This window comes from Leishmania infantum, chromosome 29 (genome assembly GCF_000002875.2).
Source record: "Leishmania infantum JPCM5 genome chromosome 29".
NCBI classification, from domain to species: Eukaryota; Euglenozoa; class Kinetoplastea; order Trypanosomatida; family Trypanosomatidae; genus Leishmania; species Leishmania infantum.
In genome coordinates this window covers 972,510-990,871 of record NC_009413.2, presented here as the reverse complement: position 1 = coordinate 990,871, position 18,362 = coordinate 972,510, and the positions used below count along the sequence as shown (strand labels likewise).

The 18,362-nt window shown below is 57.4% G+C and overlaps 4 protein-coding genes across 4 annotated transcripts; all 4 read left to right on the top strand.

Annotated features, from left to right (window-relative positions):
• Positions 1–462: 462 nt before the first annotated feature.
• Positions 463–1,560, top strand: LINJ_29_2330 (hypothetical protein, unknown function; the record flags this gene model as incomplete). Its single annotated transcript, XM_001466713.1, has 1 exon — positions 463–1,560. The coding sequence occupies one exon, from the start codon at positions 463–465 to the stop codon at positions 1,558–1,560; it is 1,098 nt and encodes a 365-aa protein (XP_001466750.1).
• Positions 1,561–4,292: 2,732 nt separating this feature from the next.
• On the top strand, positions 4,293–5,759 carry LINJ_29_2320 (conserved hypothetical protein; the record flags this gene model as incomplete). Its single annotated transcript, XM_001466712.1, has 1 exon — positions 4,293–5,759. The coding sequence occupies one exon, from the start codon at positions 4,293–4,295 to the stop codon at positions 5,757–5,759; it is 1,467 nt and encodes a 488-aa protein (XP_001466749.1).
• A 1,908-nt stretch (positions 5,760–7,667) lies between these two features.
• LINJ_29_2310 (putative GTP-binding protein) lies at positions 7,668–9,770 on the top strand (the record flags this gene model as incomplete). The annotated part of the gene is made up of 1 exon (XM_001466711.1): positions 7,668–9,770. The coding sequence occupies one exon, from the start codon at positions 7,668–7,670 to the stop codon at positions 9,768–9,770; it is 2,103 nt and encodes a 700-aa protein (XP_001466748.1).
• Positions 9,771–13,686: 3,916 nt separating this feature from the next.
• On the top strand, positions 13,687–17,997 carry LINJ_29_2300 (conserved hypothetical protein; the record flags this gene model as incomplete). Its single annotated transcript, XM_001466710.1, has 1 exon — positions 13,687–17,997. One exon carries the CDS (start codon positions 13,687–13,689, stop codon positions 17,995–17,997), a length of 4,311 nt encoding a protein of 1,436 aa, XP_001466747.1.
• Positions 17,998–18,362: the final 365 nt, after the last annotated feature.

Below are 18,362 nucleotides of genomic sequence, written 5' to 3'. Positions count from 1 at the left end.
GAGTTCAACGCAGTCGTTGTCGGAGTTGATGAGTATGCGCATTCTGCCGTGTAAATGTCGTAAAAACAGGCACCGAATATCTTTGCACTCCCCCCGACTTCACCGCCTGCACCTTTCTGTTGTCTCTTTTCGTTTTCTGTGCTCACTACTTGACGCCACATCACGCCAGTACGCCACTGTGCTCCTTCCTCCTACCGACACAGCCGACAGAGAGAAGATACGATCTATATAGAAGGAAAGGAAAGCATTCTCAGGAAAGGTGGGAGCAGGACACGTGACAGAACTTGGTAGAACTTCCTTTGAGCGATGATGCATGCCAGGACGTGCAGACGTGCTCCCTGAGTCTCTCTCCTTTTGTGTCCGTGCGACGGAACTGAGGGGGGATCGTCTTTTTACGTGCATGCGTAGAGCAGATCAGCACTGCATCGAGCCCCACGCAACCACATGCCATTGCACCATTCCATGAGTACCACTTCCTCACCCGACGCGGCCTCGTGTGATGTGGAGAAGGAAAGGAAGTGCATCTCCCCCGTGACGCGGACGGGTAAGTCGTTCGTGGAGTGCGCTCTCATCGACCTCCCAGAAAAGTACAGCAGCGCCTTTCCTTACCTGCGAGGTGCTCGACTTTTCTTCTTTGACGTGGTGAGTAAGCTCAACCGTATCGGTGCCCGCGACAAGCGTGTCGTCTTTGTTACAGACTACACGATCGGTGTAGCCTCGAAGCGGGGGCGCGTCTCGCGGTGCGCCAAAGTCGAGGACATTTCGGAACTTATCTGCGATGCACAGGCGCGTGCCCTTGGCGTCCGCATGCGGAGTCGCCCCTTCGCCATTGCACCCAAGGACTTCCCTCGCCGGAACTGCTTCCACGAGATGCCGGTGGACCTCTTGCTGCACGCGACCTCTTCTGCACAGTATGAGGCACTCATAAACGTGTTGAGCTTCGTGCATCATACCTCCACCCACGAGGCGCTGCTGTGCCGCTCGCTCAAGCAGTACGAGACGTGGAAGGCGTCACTGGTTTTGGCGCCTGACGGATCGCGTGTGAAGAAGGCAATGCAGTATTATGCCATACCCGTGCCCCCGTCGGAGGGGAGCACTGGCGCCGCCACGCTAAGTGCTACTCGATCGCAGGAGACAAGTGCAAGCCTATGGGCTGTTCGTGCACCGAGGCAAGCTGCCCTCCTCTCTGCAGGTGACTCAGCGTCACGCTTCACGAGCGCACCGGATGTGTCTGCCGCAGTGCCGACGCTGCGACACTGGTCCTCGCTGGGTGCCAGCTCTTCTTTCACTCCCTCTGGCGTTGGCGGTCATCGGACGGCGCTGGAATTGTCGCCGTTCAGCCTCAGCCCATCGCCGACGCCTCCGCTAGTCGGGTTCTCAAGGGATATGGTGACCGTGCCGACCTCTGCAACGCGTCGTGGTGGCAACCCGCTGCTGAAGGCTGACAGAAAGGTCCCCAATACGTCGTCTAAAAAAAAGCAGGGTAACAACGAGGGTGCAGCTTCGGACCAAGCCTTGACAAGACCGCCGCGGCGGAGTCTCCGAGCTAGGCTTCTGTAGTTTTCACCTCTGGCAGCCTGGAGCGGCTGACTGTAGCGGCGGCGAGGGGCGGAACGACGATGAGGAGCCTCGCAGCGAGGCTCAAGAGGCGGCAGCTCCGCGACGCTGAGCTTTGTCGCCACCGGCCCTCGGAGAAGCGCGAGCTGGACGGCCCCATGCGTTACCTCGGTTCCTTCGCGCCAGCCAGCGACAGCTGTCACCTGATGAACGGCACCGGAAATACATCGATTTTCTCTGCCTCTCCCAGCGGCGGCTAGACTCTCGGCGAGGCGCGACGGATCGAGAGAGAGGTAGCAGCAGCGTCTCGATAGGCAGTGCTTCAGCTCCGTGATGCGCCGCGGCGCCACTGGCAGTCCAAGGAAACGGTGCAGGCCTATTAAGAGGAGCTGCTGGAACGCCGCTGACGCAGCTGCGCGCGTATCAGTATCCCAGATCCACTAACCACACCTTTCGACGGAGCGGATGCTGCACCGCGTTCAGCATCGGCTCGATCTGAGCGAGCGTGCTCGAGCGCGATCGCCGACGCGCACTGACGCCTTCATTACCGTCCCCCGTGAGTTAATCGATGCCTTCGTGGATGATTAGGGTCGCAACCAAGATGAAATCGCCCACTTTCGGCTTCAGCTCCAGGAAGACAGGGTGAGAGCGGCCCTGACCGGTGCGGCGTTGACTTTCCACGTTTTCTTCTCTCTTCGCTCTCTTCGTGGTTTTGCAGCTGTTCTTATGTGATTGCCCGTACAGAACGAGAAGAATGGTGTGAGGGCGGTCGTTCGTCAGCCTCTCCCCCTCCCCCTATCTACCGACGACAGATGTGCCATAGCCCCTCCCATTCTCTAGCCATGGCGCGCTGTTCTTTGATGTGCTTTCTTCTTTTCCTTTGCGTTTTACTTCCTCTCCGGCGAGAGAGGAGGAGGGGGAGGGCGGTGCGCTGCGGCCCTTCTTTCTTCCCGCTTCTCTTATACATGTGCAATCTTATTAACTTTTCAATGCGCTTGTATCTCTCTCTCTCTCTCTGTGTGCCTATGAACGTGCGTATACGTTCGCGCGTGCGTGTGCGTGTGTGTGTGTGTGTGTGTCTGCCCTTTGTGGTATACTTCCTGTATGTATTTTCTTTGCATTCTCATCGTTTTTCGCGGCTGGATCACGGTGGTGTTGACATAGGTGATCCGGGCAGTGAGCTGTGCACTGGTATGTCTGCAGCGTCTCTTCGCGTTCTTTTTCTCTCATAGCCGGCCCCTTTTTGTGTTTGTTGTCTTGGGTCTTTGTGGAACCCTGACGACGAGTGGACACCTCTCAGTGCGTGGTATCTCAGGAGTCAGTACACCCAACTCTGTGTGGGGAAGCTAAGCAGCCTTCCCCCCTCCTCCTACCCCCGCCAATGCCGAACCACCTCTGGTGGTGACAGGGCCAAGTGCCTGCGATGTGGGAAGGCGAGGCCGATTCAGCGCTACTGACGTCGATGGTCAGGTCCTGGTTGGCGTGGCGTTGGAGCGACCTGCGTCGATGAACTCGTCTGTGCCATCCATGTGATGCGCGAAGTGCCAGCGCGACTCGTACGTATCCCACCCCCGGGCCTCACACTGCCCCACTGGTGTGGGGCGCCCGGGCCACGTTGAAAGATGCACTGGGCGGCGACCCGCGATGCGGATGGATAGGCAGGGTTCGAGGCAGGGGCCGCGCTCAGCCGACTGAGTCGGCGCATGGCTGTAACGCGCGTGTGTCTAGCGCTGCTTTGCACCACGCGGATGTGGCCTGCGGCAGTGCCAGTGGGTTGGCGTGCAGCTCATCTCACACGGCCAAAAGGGTGGTCACGTTAAAGGAATAGCTTATATATTTTTTCCTCTTCCGTTCTTGTCTTGCGGCTTGAATAGCTATCTACACCCTGTCAGGCTTTCTCTTTCTCCCCCTATGCTCCTTCTGCTCCACCCTTCTTGTGTGCTGATGCAAGCGTCTCGCTGATTGGCGAAGAGGGTCCATCGTCGTCACCACCGATCAGCGTGGGACGTGAGGAGGATGGAAGGGACGAGCACACAACAGAGCGACCGGGCAAGGGGGGTGAGCGTTGACGCCATGCACGTCTGCACGTGCGTGTATGTGCGTGGAGGGGACAAGCAAGCACGTGCAGTGCAGAAAGAAAGACAACCGAGGCAAAAATCGAGATGCCGTGATAGATCACCGCACCGAATGCGTGGATGCTGTGCCGCGGTTCCAAACAACAAAAAGTGGAAGGGCCGCGGCATGTGTTGAGCAGACATGGAGCTCGTGTGTGTGTGTGTGTAGCGCCTAGAGATTCATCGCGGCACCTTAGTGTTCTGTTACTTTGCCTGGTGTGCTCCACTCGAAATGGTGAGAGCGTTAGGAGAGGGGTGGGGGCGCGATGGGCCGATTGACCTCCTGTCTCTCCCATCGACGTGAGCGCAGGACAGAGGAGGCAGGGAAATAGACAGCGCTTTTGGGATCAAGCAGACGGTGGCCCCAGGCAGTGAAGTGTGCCACACTGCGAGGCAGCTAGCACATCTGTCGACGACGCTTACATCCTCGCACACGCCGTTTTTGGATTGACCCACTCCTCACACGCGCATACACAATCCGTGTCTCTCCATCATATTCCACGTGTGCTGCCCTGTCCCTTTCTGGAGTGGCTCTCTCGCGCCAGGATATCACAGACCACGCCTTCCCTTTCTGCCTCTCTACCCAAGCATACAGAGTAGCACACACACATATATATATATATGGTCCGGATTACGGTGGAGCTGCTCCGTCGCCGCGCGGAGCACAACGAGGGCTGCCTCTCGAACCTGAAAGAGATCGCTCTTCATCAGCAGGATATTGAAAAGATCGATCTCATCGGCGACGCATGCCGCCAGCTGGAGATTATCTACCTCTGCAACAACTATATCAGCCACATCGAAGGACTACGGCACCTGAAGTGGCTGAAGTACCTCAACCTCGCCGTGAACAATATTACGGTAATTGACGGGCTTCAAGGGTGCGAGGCGCTGGAACGGCTGGACCTCACGCTGAACTTCATTGCGGATCCGACATCGGTGCAGACACTGCTCGCGAATCCGTTTCTGGAGTCGCTACACCTGACAGGCAACCCATGCACGAAGACGGAGGGTTACCGCGCCTATGTCATTCACTCATTGCCTCAGTTGAAGGAGCTGGACGGCGATGAGATCATCAGAGCGGAGCGCATCATGGCGCGACAGGCGGAGGACGTGGTGATTGAGGTGGCCGAGGAGGAGGCGATGAAGGTGCGCGAGGCGGAGCGCATCAAGCAAGAGATGCTAGCAAAGGGAATAGATCCGTTTCCGCCCAAGTACAACGACAAGGGCGAGCGTGTGTACGGGCACACACCGGAGGAGCGTCTGCAGATGTTGCACGAGCAGCAGCAGATGGAGCGGAAGAAAAGGGAAGAGCAGTCGACCCCGCAGCCCGGCAGCATCGCTGCTCTCCATCAGGAACTGAAGAGGCAGCAACAGCCGTCAAAGCGTCTGACCGCCGAGGAGGAGCGCAGCAAGTTTGGTCGTCTACTGCTGCGCAACGAACCCCGCGTGCCTTTCCACGTGAACCAGGACGACGCTGCGGAGTTCGTGCTCACCGTGGAGCCTGGCAAGTTCATCTCCACCACGCTGCTCTCTGTGCAGGTAGAGGTTGATGTGGTGCGGGTTTTCATCAAGGGGAAGCTGCTCCAGGTGCCGGCCGAGGACGAGCTTGCGGCGGACGCGGCGCAGGTGCAGCGCTCTACCACGACCGGACAGCTAAAGGTGACGGTGCCGTACGCACCGGAGGTGCAGGAACGACGGGGCGGCGCGCATGCGCGCCTCAGAGGGCTGCGCGAGGTGACCGAAAAGGCTTCCAACGCAACCGGGACGAGTGCGGCGAGCACAACCCCACCGCCTACAGCTTTTCCTCCAAAGGCGGCTAGACCACCCACCCGCTCCACACTCCTGGAGATCGAGAGTCGCATGGGCGGTAGCTCATCACCATCCCTATCGATCAATCAGACAGGGACAACAGGCACCCTCAACAGCAGTGGTAAGGACACCACCACGGCGAGCAGTAGCATCGTAAAATCTGTGGCGGACATCTCGCCTGTGCCGTCTACCATGAAAGTTTCCGCAGATGCGGCTACATTGGCGTCGCAGCTCATTACCGCAGTGCTGGCTCCGACCACTGCGGCATCGAGTCACTGAAGCGACTTGGGTCAAGAAACACCCGCAACACCGAGGACGGCACAGAGAGAGTGTGCGCACATTGGTTGGCGGCACAGACGGGAATTCACCGGGCTTACCCCAAGCCCATAGAGACAGGCGTGCTTCTTGGCACTATTGTGCTCTTAGCCCTGCTGTTACAGATGATGTACATAGTGCTTTGTGGCGTGGTTCAAGAATGCAACGCAAAGGATGTAGGGAGCGTGGGGCGCGTGGGCCACCCACGGTACATCGCGTTGTGTGTGCCTGTGTGTGCGTGCCGTAACAGTGCAGAATAGGACATGGATAATGGGCGAGAGACCTTCGCATCTTCTGAGAACTGTTTTTCTCGTCGGCCGTGATGCCGTGCGTAGCGACGTCTCGTACGAGAAGGGGGCTTGGTGCCGGATAGTTTTTTTTTTTTCGTTCTTTGTCGCCGATTCGTTCTCTATCTATGTCTTACTCGAAGAGCTGTCATCGCTCTTCGCGGCCACGACGCACGTCTCTTTAGCTTGTCTGCGTGGCCGTGCACTCCTTCACTGTTCTCTTTCTCACCTTTTCGTCCTGCTGTCCGTTTGCGCAGCGTAGCGACTCATTAGCACGAGCGACAAGACACAACGCCCACAAGGGCAGCGCTGTCTTTCTGCACGCTGCATGTGCCGTCACTTCTTCTCTGCGGTGCATTGAAGCCTCGAGAGCAATCTCTCCTACTGCGCGTACGTGTGCTTGTGCATGCCCGTGTGCTTAGAGGGGGAGGGGGAGGAGATGCTCATCGGACGCTGCACTCCGGACACATCTTCGTGCTACATGGCTGGCAAAATGCATCCTTGCCGTTGCTCAACGGATGGCGCGCTATTTCCTGCGTGCTTTCCTCTTTCGCCTCGCCGCACCGCACTACTCTCTTCCTCACGCCTTTGCACCACTGTCCCCCTCCCCTTCCCCTCTCTCGCATTTGGTTCCACACACCGTTGCCCTTGCTTCATCCTCTCCACCGTCATCTACGCTGCGCGCTTCCATCTTCCTTTCTTCTCCTCCGCTGTGTGTCATAGCTCTTGGTGGCGTCTGTGTACCCGCGTGACTCTCTCTACATCTCCTCCTTCCTCCGCCTCTCTTTTCCGAAAAATTTGCATTCACATTACAGGGCCTCCACAACAAACCGCGATTGCGCTTCAGCTCCTTCTTTCAACGCCTATTCACAATCCTTTGGTGCCCGGTGTTGATTTCTTCTCTCAACCATTCCCCACCCCCACTCGGCCTCGCCCTCTCCCGCCTGTGTGCGCGGTGCTTGCCCATCTACACGCTTCTCATATTGCGCACTCACACTCGCACTCGCACTTGCTCTCTCTGTGCCGGCGTTGTTCTGTCGGCTCTTTATTATTATATATATCGTTGTAGCTGGCTCGCGCTGCACTCACATTCAGGGAAGGCAATCGTTCCCAGTGCGGTTCTCGTTTTTTTTTTGCTTGATAGCGAGTGTGTCTGTGTGCTTGACAGCACCTCCTCTGTATTTCCTTTTTTTTTTCGTGTTTGTTATCGCGGTTTTATCCGCGCGATTGGGCTGCCGCTTGGCACCTTCGTTGCCTTTTCCGTTGTCTCCTCCCCCCGCTTCACTTTGCCTTTACGTGCCTCGTTCGCGCCCTTTGCATGGGCGTGCAAGTGAGCTAGGCGGGTCCACCTCCAGCGCCAGTCGAACGCAGAGCTCACCGCGTTCGCACGCTCAACAGCACCGTGAGCGGCCACCCTGAACTTTTTTTTTGCTGGCGTCTGTGCAACCCGCGTCCTTTTCCGTTGTTTTATTTGTACCTTCCCGCCATTGACGTTTTATACCCCACCGTCTCCTCTCCTTGTTGCTCGCCACACATCGACCCTTCCCCTCCCCCTCACATACTCGCGCAGCAAAGACTCAGAGTCATGGACCAGTTGATCAGCGTGATCAATGAGCTTCATGACGCCTTCGCCGGCGTCAAGATGAACATCAAACTCAACCTCCCTCAGATCGCTGTCGTCGGTAGTCAGAGTTGTGGCAAGAGCTCTGTGCTGGAGTCGATCGTCGGCAAGGACTTTTTGCCGCGCGGATCCGGCATTGTCACACGCTGCCCTCTCGTGCTGCAGCTCGTTCAGCTGCCCAAGTCAAACGAGGAGGAGTGGGGCGAGTTCCTGCACATCCCCAACAAGAAGTTCTATGACTTCAACGAGATCCAAAACGAAATCACACGCCGCACGATCGAAATGGCCGGCCCGTCCGCGATCACGGATAAGCCGATCAGCCTCAAGGTTTACTCGAACACGGTGCTGAACCTGACTCTCGTGGACTTGCCTGGTCTGGTGATGAACGCCGTTGGCGATCAGCCAAAGGACATTGACCGCCAGATCAAGGATATGGTGACGCGCTACGTGTCGCCCAAGAACACGATCATTCTGGCTATTTCTCCTGCCAACACCGATCTTGCCACGAGCCAGTCGCTGCGCCTGGCAAAGCAGCTGGACCCCGAGGGTGTGCGCACGGTCGGTGTGCTCACCAAGATCGACTTGATGGACAAGGGCACGGACTGCTTTGACGTACTGCAGAACAAGGTCCTACAACTCCGCCACGGCTTCGTCGGCGTTGTGTGCCGTAGTCAGCAGGATATCAACGATCGCAAGTCGATGGAGGCTGCCCGGCGGAGCGAGTACGAGTTCTTTGCAAACTCGCCCATCTACTCCCCCATCGCAGAGGAGGCCGGCACCGCCTACCTTAGCAAGAAACTGAACTTCTTGCTACTGGAGCACATCAAAGCCGTTATTCCAGACCTGAAGCGCCACGTGGACCAGCTGATGGAAGCCACCAAGAAGCAGATGGAGAAGCTGGGCATGTTTGAGCAGGATATCACCGAGCCCACTGCACAGCTGCTGTATCTCATCAAGCTTTTCAGCGACACGCTGAATCAGACGATTGATGGTGGTATCACGGATGCCACGAAGGAGCTGCTTGGTGGGGCGCGTCTGGACTACATCTTCCACGAGTGCTTTGCCACCTACGTGACCAGCCTGAGCGCCACGAAAGATCTCACAGACGACTACATCCGCATCAACACGCGTAACATGGCCGGTATGCACGCCACTCTGTTTCCCTCCGACCAGGTGTTTGTCGCCTTGTCGAAGCAGCAGATCACCCGTCTCGAGGAGCCGTGCATCAAGTGCGTCACCTTCGTCTACGAGGAGCTGACCAAGATCGTCGAAATCTGCGCTGGCAAGGTGGACCGCTATCCGAACCTGAAGGACGCTATCATTTCGATCTGCAAGAAGATGCTGCTCGACTACCGGCTGCCGACCTCGACGCACGTGCGCACCATCATTAAAGCCGAGCGCGGCTTCATTAACGTGAAGCATCCTATGATGGACGAGTTGGCGCAGCGCGCGTTCGCGAATATCTACGGCACCACGAACGGAGATGCATCCTCGCCGCCGCGGAATTCGAGTGACCCGAACGCCTCAGCGGCTGGCGGTACACAGGCGGATCCGAAGCAGAGCGGCAGGGACATCAAGAGGGACGACAGGAAGGACGACAAGAGGGGCGGCAGGGATGAAAAGAGGCCGGAGAAGTCGAGGGATCAGGGCAATGCCGACAATGTCATGAGCCCCGGAAGCAAGTCCGACATGAACGATGTGCCGTCGCGCATTATGCTAGGCAAAAACATGACGATGCACGAGCAGTACATGAACAGCGCCATTCGCGAGATGGTGGAGGGCTATTTTTCGATTGTGAAGGGCAACGTCGCCGATCAGGTACCCAAGGCCATTACGCTGCTTATGATCACTCGTCTGCGAGAAGAAGTCTATGCGCGCCTGGTGAGTGAGCTGTACTCGGACAAGACAGCCAAGGCACTGCTCTCCGAGCCCCCAGGCATTGCAACGCAGCGCAAGGCGGCCAAAGAGATGCTCGAGGCCCTCACCAAGGCACAGAATGCTCTCAACAGCGTGCGCGACTACCAGCTCACCAAGGAACCGTCCTCGTCCATGCAAGCCGGCGCCTAATTTCCTCTACAGAGCCTCCCCCTCGCCAGTCGCCCCGTTGTCTTCGTGAACAGATGACAAGGATAGGGACGCTGTTCCGGTGAGCTTCGATGAATGCGCGAAAGACACGCGTGCACACGTACCCGTTCCGCTCATACATACATACACACACACGCACGCGCATGGGAATCACTCTGCGTGCATGCACATGACTATGCGCATGCTACTCGTGATCCATCTCTTTCTCTGTATTTTCCCGACTTTCCTTTTTCGTTGTTGTTGCTCTTCTCGTTGCCCTCTTCGCTCCTTTCTTTTTGATTGTATTGGACCCTCTCTCCTTTTACTCGATAACCTTTTTGCTGTGATGCAACTTGTTGTCACTGTGCTGTTGCACATGCGCGCCCCTCCTCTCCTCGCCCTCCCTCTCCCCTTTCTCTCCCATACCATCGCTGCCGCTGCTGTGCTGCTCATATCTCGATTTGCATGCATGCCAGATGATGTGCTGGCGATCTCCCACCTTCCGTGCATTGTGCCCTTTTTTCTTCTTTTTCTGTTGGTGCTGTTCACATCACGCTTAAAATGGGGATCGGGTGAAGGGTAGGAGGGAAAAAAAGAAACAAAGAATCGTTCACATGGAGCGTCTGCACACATCGCACTGCATCCGGATGATTGAGAAGGAGAGAGAGACACAGAGAGAGGGAAGGACGGCAAAGGCGTGTGATGCACCGATGCGGTTGTGGCTGTGAGCACTTGCTCGTTCTTTTTTCCTCATTTTCCGTCTTGTTCCCTTCTTTTGTTCTCGCTCTCTTTTTCCTTTCCGCTTCTCTCTGACTATGTGATGCCCTTCTTGCCGCATTCTGCACCTCCGTCTCCCACACATGCGCCCAGGGACACCACAAGCAGATGCTCTCGCCTTTCGCTGCTTCTATGCTAGCACCCCTTGGGCTGGTCTCTCTCGTTCTCCTTCCTTTTGGAATGGGTGCATGGTGGTGGTGGTGTGGATACTCCATCCGAATTTTGTTAGAGTTTTCGTGCGCGTTCGCTTGATGTGCGCACCCGACGTTCCCTCGCTTCGTATCTTCGCGCAGACAGGGGGAGAGACACGTTTGCCGGCATCGATGTAGATGTGCGTTCTGCACGTGTGAGCGTATGGATGGGAGGGCAGAGGACACAGAAAAGGGAGAGCACGGCGCGTGTAGCCGACAAGGAGGGAGAAGACACACCGATACAAGGGTGAGGTCGGCGTGCCCGCGTCTGTGCTCAGTCAAAGGCGGAGCAGCCTGGCGTCGAAAGGTGTGGGAGGAGCTGATGCTGCTCTCTGTCCGCGTTTGGGGATGAGGGAGGGGGGAGCGCTTCGGGTGCTCCTGCCCCTCTGCCCCTGGCTGATGTTTGCTTCTCAGTCGTGTAGTTCGCACCACACTGATTTTTCTCCTTGTTCTCGAGTTTTCCCATTATGGTTCGTGCTTGCTTTTCGCGCAGTATTGCCGTGCTGCGGTGTCGCCTCTGTTTTTGGTTTCTCTTGCTTTCTCCCTTGCCGTGTCTTGTCTTTTTGTCGGTTTTTCGCTGTCGTTGTCACTACGGTTATGGATGCTCGGCTCGCTGAGCGAGTGAGTGAGGGAGGGGGAGGAAAGGGAAGGGAGGAGGGAGGCAGAGCGACTCTTCCCCGCAAAAAAAAGGCAAAACAGCGACAAAAAAAGGAAAACCGAGAAGAGAGAAAGGCGACGCGCAAAACAAAGAAGGTGGAATGTAGTTGTAAAAGGAAGGGAGGTGCTGATGGTGATGGTGCTCATTGTGGCGGCTTCGTTAGTTGGGTCCTCTGTTGTTCCCTTTCTGTTGTTTTACCCTGCAGGGTGACCCCCTCCCCCTCCCCTTTTCTTCTCGCGTCTTCCCTCCCCGTCCTCTCCATCCGCTCACGCATGGTGCACAAGTGCTGTTACGGCCAATGATGAATGTAACTTGAACGAAAAAAAGAAGAGCAGAAAAAAATGCCGAAGAAGCACCGCGAGCGTATACGGGGGACGTGCAATGTCCCGCGGCAATGTGCGCAGCGCACGGCATGGGCGAGCGGCAAGTTTGTTGTCGGCTTAGAAGGTCAATGCCCTCCCCCTCCTTCAATTCCATCTTTATCCCTGTCTTTCCGGGCCTTAGCTTAGTCGCGAGGCGGATCTGACCTCTCCGCCATTCCCATACTCGCGCCTCGCTCGCGGGGGACCGACTATGGCCTTCGTCAGCTTCAGCCTTGAATGCCCCAGCGAACGGCTCACTACGCGCCGACTGGGGTCGTTGTGTGTCCCGTCTGAAACCTCTATTTTCGTTTTTATGGACCATGCGGTCTTCTATTTTTATCGCATCTTATCGTCTCCTCGCGCGCCTTTTCTCTCTCTCTTCTTCATGCTCACGTGCTCATCACCACACGACGCACACTTACACACACACACGACACACACGCAGTGTGGAACAGCTTCGTACTGTTCTGTGTTTTTGTTTTCAGCTGTTAGCTGTAGTTCTCTTTTATCTTCTTGGTGGGTTTTGTGTTGCTGGTGCCTGCGCGGTGCTATTGATTGAAACCTGTGCGACACACTCGCTCTTGCTTATCCACCTTATTCCACGCACCATCTTCACAGCGGAGCAGAGGGGTTGCACCTGCGGCGTGTGTTGAGGCGCGTGCCTCGGGCTGCTCATCTCTCTTAGCACCAGCGGAAAGTAGCGAGACACGCACGCATATATATTCGAACCTGTTGCGTCTTTGCCTGCAAAACAGACGCGACACGCCGGACTTCCACTAAAGTTGTATCGCACACGCGCGCTACCGCGCCATCGCTTCCGCGAAATCACTAACGCTTATTTATCTTTTTGATCTGTCTTCAAGCGGGCCACTCTCAGCTAGCCTACAGTGCCTGCGTGTGGAGCGAAGCCAACAACCGGCACGCACGACCACAGCCGAGCGTAAAACGAACGAACGAGCGACGCACCGGCGCTCAACGGTTAAGGCTTAACCAAGCTGAGAGGCACCTTGCATATCGCAAGTGTTCTCCCTGCGCACGTGCTTGTGCTTGGTTTGTAGTTTGTGCGCAGTTTTGTGAGTCGAAGTAGGAACATATCTAACGGAGGGAGACGGCAGACTTCTTGGTCTTCTCACATCCCCACCTTCATTCCCCTTGTGTGGGCACCTTTGCCACACGTTTGTTTGCTCGGTGTGAAGGCTTTCTCTTGTGACTCTCTCTCTCCGACTCCTCTCCGTGCTGGCGTGCCCGCGAGGCATCCTCATATTTATGGTCTGTGCCCTTGTCTGTCTCTGGGTCTGTGTTTGTGTGAGTGTGTGTGTGTGCTGTCTCTCCCTCTCTTTCACATCTCTCTTTTTCTCAGCGTTGGTGTTGAACGGAGAGGAAAAGAAAAACGGAAATCGAAGGGCAGAAACGCACGAAGAAGGCGCTCAGTGCAGCCACCCTCTTGCTGTCCCTGTCTGAGCGCGTTGTATGGGCGGCGCACCTTTTTTTTTGTTATGATTCTTATTTTGATGTCCGCGTTGTATTGTTGGTAGTTGTGTCGTTGCCCTCTTTTGTTTTTCCTCTGTTTTATTCCACGTAGTCGCTCTCCTCCTTCCTTGCTTGTTGTGAGTCGGCCAGATACTTGGGTTCTCTCTGTACTTCGGCTGTTTGTTAGGGGTTGGGTGAGGCGTCTGTCTTGGCACCTTTATTCTTTCTTTTGTGGGTTTTTTGGTAGCTCATTGGTGCCTGCTCTTTCTTTAGTGTTGGCGGTTTTCTTTTTCTTGTGTGTGCGCGCGCGTATAAATGCCTAAAAGGAATCGGCCAGCCCTCCCCCCTCGTCTTCTCGTACACCATCCTTCACCCCCTCACCCTCCTCCCTCCACACGCCCGCCCCTTGAGGGGCCGCCCGTTTTCATTTGAGGTGACTACCGAAAAGGATACAACCGAAAATGCCGCGTCACTCGACATCGCTGCACCATTCAGCCATCATGACAGTGATGGCTGTGGCACTGCTCTCGATGGCCTCCACGGCGCGCGGGCATGGCGCTGACTCAGCCACCCCTCTTCTCTGTGACAACGATGCCACCCTCTACACCACCGGCCCCGACGGCACAGCTCTTGGCATCCTCCTATACGAGGGTGTCGTCCCGTGCGCCTCCAACGAGACCATCTTCATCACGATCGCGAAAGATCCTTCGCCTCCTAACGCCGTGGTTGCCTTGAGTGAGTGGAGCTTCCTGGTGAGCATCAACAGCCGCGCGCCGGCAACTTTTACACTGTATGCGATGTGCGGCAACACGGTCAAGTGCCAGTCGACCCTCACCTACGCTCTGTCGCAGACGATGGCGTCGTCTTCCTCCTCGGATGTGTTACCGCTGTCATCGCTGTCTTCCAGCTCAGCAGATAGTGTACTGCCCAACACCACGTACCCACTGTGCTCGCACGCATCCAAGGCGCGCAGCTACTCGGTTGGCGAGGTATACCATGACAACTTCCCGATGGATATACAGGATGGAAGCTGCGTCTACACGACACGCATCACCGGTGAGTCGACTGTCGGCACCGTGGTGGTGGCCACTTCGGGACTTTCCTACACCTTCTCCAGCTCCGAAACCGCCGCAGTCGGCTACCACATCTTGCTGGGCTACATCGTGCGGTGCAATGGCATTACTGTGTGTGCTGACACGGTGGACGTGGTGCTAGAGCCTGCGTCGGTCACGACAGCTCCACCGACATCGACCCCTGCCCCAACACCGGCGCCGCCAGAAACGCTGCCTTGGTGCTCGCACCGAACCTACGCCAACACCTACCGCATTGGCGAGGTGTACTTCGGTGATCTGTTGCTGGACGTGAAGGACACTGAGTGCAGGTACACGGCAACTATCGAGGATCCGTCTGTGGGCACGGCCGTCGTCGCGGAGCCGTCAGACCCCCTGGGCTATGTCTACTCCACCAGTGACGACACGGTGCCACAGAACACGAGCATCCCGTACACCATCGCGTGCAACGGCGTAAGCATTTGCCACGGTTTAGTAGTAATTCACTTGACGTACGACCCCCCGGCCTGCCCAAACAGCGTCGTCACCTACCTTTTGGAGCCTGGCGGCTCCGTGACGGGTACGATGAGCAGCGGCACCGTGTGCAGCTCCGGTGCGACCCCATCGCCCTCGATCCTGTCTCCCGTGCCGGGGTTCTTCCTCGATGCTAGTGGCGATTTCGTCTTCTACGCTACCGACGACGAGGCGGAGGTGGTGGCAATGGTGCTGATGAAGTGCAATGAGGAGGTTCTGTGCCAGATTAAGGTCATGTTTCTCGCTGCCTACCCAACCACGGCGCCCCCGACGACGTCGACGACAACGACCGCGGCGCCGATCGTGATGTGCCCCAAGCTTTTCCGGTACGAAGTGCCGACTGGGCAGTCGATAAGCGACACCATCGACCCCGTCACCACCTCCTCGTGCAACTTCACCACGTACCTGCTCGTGAACAGCAGCAGCGACATCAGAGGCTCTCTGCTGCTGAACCTGCTGGGGGAGTTCTACTACAAGGCGCCAAAGTCGCAGGCGGTAGACTACGCCGCCGTCGACGTGTACTGCGCCAAGGCGTTCGTGTGCCGTACACAGCTGGTGTTCGTCGCCTACACCCCACTCCCCACCACCTCCACGACCATGCCGCCGCTGCCGCCGTGCGCGAATGTGTACTACTACCAGACAAGCCCCGGCGTGGCCATCAACGCGTCTCTGAACAACATGCCCGGACAAGATATGTGTGCGCACGGCCGCTACTTCACACTCAACACCTCCCCGCAGGCGGGGAGTGTCAATGTGTCGCTGATTGGAGACTTTGTTTACTTACCGCCGAAATACGAGGGCCAGTTTTCCTTCATGTTCACCATGCACTGCATGAACCAGCAATACTGCACCGGCACGGCCTACCTCCTTGTGTCAAATGAATGGACACTACGCCCGGCGCCGACAGATTCGCCAGTCAAACCGGACAGCAATGCCAGCATCACCAACGAGCAGATCACCTGCCACGGCACGTGTAACGCAAGCGCCTGGAAGACGTACCCGAACAGGAAGGTGTGGGACATCACACCTGGCGCCGGTTACGCGCGCAAGGATGGCCGCACAGTCAACGACATGAAAGTGACGTGGCGCAACAAATCGCTCGTCGTCCTCGTCTACAGTCTGATTGGCAACCTCGGCGTGCGCTTCCCCACCTTCGAGCCTATTACAACGTCCCAGAGGGCGTACATGGAGCCAAAGGACTTTGCCGGCAGCGTTGCCCCTGGCTCTCCTGGTTTTGAGATGAGCTGCCTGGCTAACCAAGGTCGTACCGGCATGGGCGAGGATGTGTGGAAGTGGTTTAGTCTGACTCTCGACTCCGGCACCGGCGGCGTTGGCGCCTACTACAACTCCGGCCAGTCCTGGTACCAGAAGTTTGGCGGCAAGCACGTGAACTGCGACATCTTCACCGACCCGTGCCGCTACGCGCCGCTGCTGACGCCGGCGAACTACACGAACACTTCCCTTGGCCGCTGGACAGTCGACGTGGACGACTGCGACGCCACGTGGACAGGCGTATTCGCGCAGAGTTCGATGGGGAAAATGGTGAAATATGATGGGTCTCCGGTGTGGTCGTTTGTCGGGAAACTCCAGCTGCAGGGCACGCTCTACTCCGAGGCCGTGCAGGCGAGGTCGTGGCTCGAGCCCGGCCAGTTCGACGCGCTCTACAGTAGCCACAACATCCTCATCAACCTGCATCAATTTGTCGCCGTGAGCAAGACGGGCATGCAGGATCCCCTCATCTCCGTTGATGCCGAGTTCTTCACGTACCTGGACGACGAGACGCAGGACCAGGCGTTCGGCATCAACATGCTCGTCTACCCCTTCGTGGACTCGTACATGACCACCAGCTACGCCCGCGACCGCCACGTGAAAGGCTTCAAGTGGATATTACAGGACTGGATATCGCCCAGCGACGAGCACTGCCCGACGTGCACCGGCTCCAAGATGAAGTGTGTGGCGCCGCTGCAGGGGGTCGACGTCTCCTACACGGGCCCTAGCTTCCCGGAGGGGGACTGCGCCGATGGCGAGGGCCGTGTGCACCTATTCAAGGGGCCTGCCACGATGCCGAGCGACTGCCCAGATAGCAAGATGCACGTCTTCAACCAGACCGGGTTCTCCCCGACGCGGAACTGCAATACGGCGTACCAGAACGTGACGCTGCGTGGCATCGTGCCGGGCAGCAGCGGCCTCAACGAGACCCTCTCGCGCGCCTTCCATTACGAGGGCACGGTGCAGCTTGTGCTGCTCATGGACGATCACAGTTACAAGCGACTGGACCTGCATCTGTCCATGTACGTCTCCCGTCTCTCAAAGGATTCTCCGCGCATGAGGGGTGGGCTCAGCACGTGCCGCAGCGGCAGCTACTGGCCGGTGCTCGACCCGCTCGGCTCGTCGCTGGCGTCGAGCCCGTTCCCCCTGAGCGTCGCAGCGGTGACGCCGTTGTGCATTGACGACCTCAGCTCCTCGTACGGTCCGAACGATTGGGCCCTCTTTGCCGTCAACATGCCCGGCGTTAAGCCGAGCGAGGTGACGGTGCGCAGCGTGTACGTGCAGCACAACAACTCGCGTATCTATCTCATCTACAAGGACCCGAGAAGTGGTGCGGCTTCGATCCCGAACAGCGACGCTGACGGTGACTGGTGGCAGTACAAGTACCCCTTCCTCGCCTTCCGTGACTTGGAGGCCCACGTGAAGAACAACAGCATCACCTACAGCACGCTTATGGAGTCGTCCGCGGCGGCGGCGGATGTAGTGTACGCCTTTACCTTCATCCCTGGCGCGCTAGGGGTGGACACAGACATCGAGGTGGTGGTCGAGGCCCTCATCCAGCCTAGTGCGGCGGCGGAAAGCACGACGGAGTTCCGCCGTGTGTTGCACATCGACCCGCTGCTGACGCAGCTCAGCCGCCAGGGCCCGCCGCCACCATATTCCTCGTCGAAGCGTGAGCAGAACAGGACGAACTTTTACGCCATGGGCGCCACCGCCGGTGTGGCTGTCGCCCTGGTGGTGACTGTCATCTTCTTCATGTTAGCGGACAACAGCCGCCCTTTGCCCAAGTGGGTGCCGCGCGGCAAACTCATCAAGGAGACGGTGCTGTCGGTGCTGCCGGCTGGCTTGCGTGGGAAGAAAAAGCCGAAGCGCACGGTTCACAAGGATATGTACGATGCCATGAGCTCCGGCGCGTACTGAAAGTGAGTGAAAGAACGAAACGTAAGTACTCACGTGCGTATGACGTTGGAAGCTGCGTTAGGTAGCTGATCGCGGCGAATAGGCAGTGTGCGCGTAACCCCGTGCAGCTGCTAGCGGAGCGGGCTCATCGATCGCGGCCGCGGCGACTCGTGTAGCAACGATGCATCGGTGGGAATGAGGTGGGGGAGAGAAAGTGCAGCAACAGAGCTGAGAAAAGGCGTGCGGCATCTGATCGCCTCCCTGTGAATCGGCTTCTTTGATATGTGATGGTGTGTAGTGCGTCGAGAGTGAGTGACGTGTGTGTGTGTGTGTGTGTGTGTGCTTGTTTTTGTGAAGGCTGCGAGTGGATATACTCGCGCGTTGCG